This window comes from Wolffia australiana, chromosome 11 (assembly GCF_029677425.1).
Source record: "Wolffia australiana isolate 7733 chromosome 11, ASM2967742v1".
Taxonomy (NCBI): Eukaryota; Viridiplantae; Streptophyta; class Magnoliopsida; order Alismatales; family Araceae; genus Wolffia; species Wolffia australiana.
Window position 1 is genome coordinate 12978497 of NC_135845.1, and position 5859 is coordinate 12984355.

At 45.4% G+C, this 5859-nt stretch overlaps 1 protein-coding gene across 1 annotated transcript; it reads left to right on the top strand.

Moving 5' to 3' along the window:
• The first annotated feature begins 3920 nt into the window (after positions 1-3920).
• LOC144709363 (adenine phosphoribosyltransferase) lies at positions 3921-4791 on the top strand. Its single transcript, XM_078582905.1, has 2 exons — positions 3921-4459; positions 4558-4791. Exons 1-2 carry the CDS (start codon positions 3995-3997, stop codon positions 4729-4731), a joined length of 639 nt encoding a protein of 212 aa, XP_078439031.1. The 5' UTR covers positions 3921-3994; the 3' UTR covers positions 4732-4791.
• Positions 4792-5859: the final 1068 nt, after the last annotated feature.

A 5859-nucleotide genomic window follows, 5' to 3' on the forward strand; every position in this document is an offset into this window, starting at 1 on the left:
TCTAGGGATCAGACAAATTTCAGACGTCCAGGACACACTTCAAAAGAAGCTTGTATGGCGTATGCGTACCACATCCTCCCCATTGGGGAATTTTATCCACGCCAAATATGGCGAATGGGCACGTCGCGAGATAGATATTCGGGGATCTAGGAGGTGGTGGGCGTGGCAGCGCCATTGGCTTGAGATGGCTCAAGTCACACGCTGGCATATAGGCCGAGGTGACATCAGTGCGTGGTATGATACCTAGCATGCTGATGAGCCCCTCGCTCGCCACCCCCAGTTCATTCCACACTAAGTGAGTCTCACGGTGACTCAATTGCTCAGAGGCAATACGTCTTACCTCTGGGAGCAACACGGTCTCCCCTTGGACACACTTCTTGAGGTCAAGACTACACCACTGGACTCGAGTTCTGACTCTGCTATTTGGACACTCACATCTGATGGAGCCTACACGTGCCGCTCTTCTGGGGAACACTTTCGCCCAAAATCCCCTATACAGCATTGGGGTTGTCGTATCTGGCATCCTACCATCCTTACGCGAGTCTCCTTTTTCCTTTGGCGATTATTATATCGAGGGCTCCCGACTGACGATTGAGTGATCCGTATAGGGCACTCGCTACCTTCCCGCTGCCATTGCTGTCCTTCACTTCCCCACACAGAGACCATGGATCACCTTTTCTTTCAAAGTGAGGTAGCATTGGCATGCTGGCGCCCAATCACAGATCATTGGCGTCTACTGACCCCGTTTGAGTGTTTTGGCAAGCTCTTTCTCTCGCCAATACACTCTAAACGGCGCCCCATCCTATACATCACCATAGCTTATCTACTATGGGAGATATGGAAAGGGTGAAACTCTTGTCGTTTTGCAAGTACACCCATGCGCGCTATGGATATCCTACGTCGGGTCAAGTTATGGCTACGCCGTATTCACCGCCTCATCCCCCCCCCCCCCCCAAGACGGCAGCTCAGCATTTGCCTGCGAGTTCCTTGGATCGTTAGGGATGCCTGTGACCCATGCCCCTATCCGCATTCAGTACAAGATTGTTTATTGGCTCCCACCGCCAGTTGACATCCTCAAATTGAATGTGGATGGCGCAGCCAAAGGAAACCCGGGACCAGCTGGGGGAGGCGGTATCCTTTGGACTCATACAGGGAGTATACTCTTCGCTTTCTCTTCTTTTTATGGAGTACAGACTAATACAGTAGCCGAGCTACGACGATATGTGATGGTCTACTCCTCTGTGAGGAGCGGAACCTTCACAATATCGTCGTAGAGTCAGACTCACGGGTATTAGTTGATATGCTTCGTACAGGTACATGTTCCCAGTGGCACCTCCACCGCATATGGCAGGATATTATGCGGTGTCGTCATCGAATCAAGTGCTTTCGCCACCAGCTACGAGAGGGCAACCAGACCGCTGACGCCCTCGCCAATCACGCGGTACATGCACGGACCCCCTCCTCCGTCTTTCTCTCTTGGCAGGCGCTTCCTTCTACAGCTAGGTGATGTTACCGAGTCGATCGTCTCGCTTGATGACATGAAGGCAAGGATTTCTCCTGACCTACACCGATACCCCCAGGTGGCTCTGGAGTGACGATGATGACCACACTTCCCCGAGCGCCTGCAAGGTATCAGTTATGTATTTTTTCTTTTTCTAAACTATGGGCGTGGACGAGTGGGATCCGAGTGTAATTGGGATATATATACTCGCTCCACGCCTAAAAACATTGAAAAACACTTCACTTAATAAATAAAACCCTCCTGGGTGGCATCCAGGACACGGATGGATCGGTCTACGAGCACAACCCTAGGGTTGGCCGTACCCGGCACCGTGTTTTTGCCAATAAAAAAAAAAGAAATTTTAGAAGATCCTATGGACATAATTTTCAAACCTATACCATTACCCATTTGTAGTTGCTCGCTTCCTTGATAGTTGGTTACATTTGGGATCAAATTTGGGTCTGCAGTCACATGATTAGTAGCTCCACTGTCTGAAAAATCATGCGTTGTTTTCAGAATTGTTTACAGTGTATCCCCCCCCAAGGAGAATTCTGATAGTTTTGTCTTGATTGTCCCAAGTTTTGGATTCTTGTAAATTTCTGGCACTCTCGAGCTCTATGACCAAATTGAGAACAAAGTTGGCACCTTGGTTGGACTGAGCTTTTCCAGACTTGATAATTATCATCCTCGAGCCTGACTAGAACCGATGCTTTTGGTGGAATATTCACCGAGACTTGTCCAGCGGTGACAACGGAGGGCGAGGCAGTGGTGAGTGCTCCCATGTGTGCTTCTTCAGCCCTGACGATCGGCTGCTCTTATACCATGTCGAGATTGTTCGGATTTCTCGAACTAAGAAGAAAAAGAAGAATGAAAGAGAGAGAGAATATGAGAAGAGGAGAGAACATAGAAAAACAAGAGAGATGACCCTGTTAAGATCGTTACATCTGCAATTGTGAAAATACATGTTGGTTCTTATTTAAAGTACCTTATGTTATCACAATATATGTCATAATTTGTATGAATGATCCTAGACGTTATAATATGCTATAACGGCTACATCGGGTTATATCCTAACCGTCTATCTGTTATGCTATCTAGCTTGAATCCTAGTCGTCTATCTGTTAACCTCTCTATGTTGAATCCTAGACGTCTATCTGTTAACCTATCTAAATCTCTTGATGAGTATAGGGTACCTGTCATTTTATTACTAGTGTAATCTGATAACGGAAAAAAATCCTATTGGTTATCCTTTTGCTGATATGGCATGACCGTGGCGAGTAAAACTCGTTAATGTTTTCTCGTTCTCTCTTTCTCTCTATCTCCCTGCAGCTGTCTCCCTGTCCCGTTCTCTCTCCTTGTGGCTTTCTCTATCGTTCATTTGTAGACATGGTCGTTCTGTTCGCTTTGTGCAAATTGGAGCGAATTGTGCGTTCTGTTCGGATTTCCGAACAGAACAAAATCAAATTCGCACTGAACATCGCACAGTCCCGTGTGCGGTTCGGTTTGTGCAAATTGTGCGAATTGTGCAAATTGTGCGAATTTTGCGCGAATTTTATGCAAATTTTGTGCCAATTTTGTTCGGATTGTGCGAATTTTGTTCAAATTGTGCGAATTTTTACCCATTATGCGAATTTTGTTCGAATTGTGCAATTGTGCGAATTTGTGCGATTTGTGCAAATTTTGTTTGGATTGTGTGAACATCTGTTCTAATTTTCGCACAAAAAAGAACAGAACAAAGAACAAACCCTTGTGCGGTTCTTTTGTGTGAATTTTTTGTTTATTTGAAAAGAACAGAACAGAACGACCATGTCTATTCACTCGCGCTCGCTTTATCTCTTTTTGGTGCTCACATTCTCTCTCGTATGTTCTATCTCTTTCTCTCTCTCAAGTGCGTTCTTTGACGTTCTCTCTCTCTCTTGCTCAGGTGATCTCTTCTCTCACAAGCTGTCTCTCTCTTCCTCTTCTGGTTCTCTCTCCCTCTGGTTCTCTTCTCTGGTGCTCGCCTTTCTCTTCTCTTTCTCTCTCACTCTCTATCTCTTCTTATCTCTCGTTCTCTCTCGCTCTCTATCTCTTCTTATCTCTTGTTCTCTCTCGCCAATATCTCCTCTTCTCTCTCTCGCTCACTTGTTCTCTCTCTCTCTCTCTCATTTCATTTATTATAATATTATTTTGTTTATTTTTTATTAATTCGAACAATTCGATCCGAATTGATCCGAATAATGAACAATTCGGATCGAACTAGCAGTTCGGAGAATGAATAATATTTTTTTATAATATTATTTTTTCATTATTCGATCCGAACATTGGGCTGGATCGAAAAATACAAATCTGAACCCGATGCCAAGATTGTCTACGGATCGAATCTAACTCGGGTCTGACTAGTCACTCCCGTTCCATTCTCCAAAGCATCAACCGTCATCCAAGCCCGGCTCAGAAGCTGAATAACGATAAACCCAACGCCGACACAAAGAGAGCAGCAAATCCTCGCGGGAGATGGCGCGAGGCGTTCTCCTCCTCGTCGTGCTCTTCCTCCTCGTCATCTCTCCATCGGCGGCGCCGCCGTGGTACGCGGCGGTGGGCAAGTGGCGAGCGGCGATCTCGTCTTCCCACGCGCTGCTGCTGCGCGTGGCCAACGCCCGGGCCGAGAACGGCGACGCCGCCGGCGCCGCCCGGGCTCGCGCCCTGGCCGCCAAGCTCGAGCTACTTAGCCGCGACGGCGCCAGAGCGGGTGGCCTCTGGTCCTTGCTATGGGACTATCTCCGCAACTACGCCTGGAGAGGCGGCCCCGCTGCCGAAGAGATCTACGGCTACGTCCGCGAGATCGCTTCTCTGTGCCAGGAATTTGGACGGCTACGATCCGACGTCGAAAGGGCGAGGTGGGTCGGTGCCAATAGTCCGAGGATGGCGTCCGCTGTGAAGACGATACTCGGCTCTCTCTCTCGCAGTGTCTGGAGATCGGTAGCTGCTTCGTCTTCCTTAGGAAACCCTAAATTTGCGGAAACCCTAATTGGAATTCATGGAGAGATTAAGTGGGTTTGCTGTTGTTTCTGCTGCAGGGGCCGCTGCGAGAGATGGTATTGATGTTGCAGAAAGAGGTGGTGGATGGGGAGCTGTTGAGAGACTGCCTGAGGGTCGGCGCGAGGGATTTTGAAGCCTTGATCGCCATCGCCAAGGACTTGTTTTTCTCTTCCTCCAGGGATTCCTTCACTGAACATGAATACGATCTTTGATTGGTAGTGGATTCAGCTAGAAACGTCTTTCTGATAATCCATTAGTGAAATTTTTCAGCAGATGAACTCCTACACTGTTGGCCCGTCCCGATACCGACATCGGATTACTGTATCCGGACCGATCCTCAATAGGATGTTGGAATTTACATTTCCGATATCCGTTTTTACCAATATCAGGATATCTGATAAAGATATCAATGTTGTCATCCACCTCCGTGTCTCGGGAAGGATGGCGATATCGGATTTCGATATCCAACATGGAATGGTTATAAAAATACATTTATTCGTTGAAGCTCACTTTGCAATGGTTTGGAGATAATTTTTTAAATATGTAATCAGCTCGTTTAATATATACAATTCAAAATTTTTGTTTTCATCCATGTGGGAGAATACGTTTCGGAGCAAGAAGATAATTTTTAAATTAGGTATTACCTCGTTTAATATATACACTTCAGAAATTTTGTTTTCTTTCCATATAGGATAATAGGACTTGGAGTTGAAACTGTGAATCCTATTATCCCATATGGAAGAAAACAAAAAAAATTTATTTTCTTCCATATGAAACGAGGTAATAATATTAGTAAAATATTTGGGCACTCTTAACGTTAAACATTTAAAATCATGTTCATTATTGATTATTTCTTTAGATACTGGATATCGATATCCGGATACCGGTTCCAATAACCGGTATTTGATATCCGGCTCGTATTTACCTATTTGATATCCGTCCCGATATCTGTTTTACACATGACTGTCGATATCTGTTCGATATCCGATATCCGAAAGCAGACACCGTCCTGATTTTTTCCGGATATTGGATATTGGATATCTGATACCGGATATCAGATGGATATCGGATGGCCATTCCCTATCCTACAGTGTATGGTGGATGCAACGCAACTCCATGTACAAGTCACTGTATTCTGGCTTTTAGTGAAAATCTAAGCCTTACCTAAAGTTGGTGAATAAGTCCTAAGATATCAAGAGTGAGATTGGATTTAGTTTGGTCTGTACTTTTTATTTTCACTGACAAGAAGGTCAACCCCTGAATTTGATGTACCAAAAATTTAGGGTATTCACCTAATCATGTTATGTTGTTGTGATAGTCAAATTATCACATGAACTTTA

Excerpts from the sequence above, each read along its gene's own strand:
- LOC144709363 (XM_078582905.1), top strand. The coding sequence starts at position 3,995 with ATGGCGCGAGGCGTTCTCCTCCTCGTCGTGCTCTTCCTCCTCGTCATC. Across the intron at positions 4,460-4,557 it reads CTCGCAGTGTCTGGAGATCG|GGGCCGCTGCGAGAGATGGT; the intron begins GTAGCTGCTTCG and ends TTTCTGCTGCAG.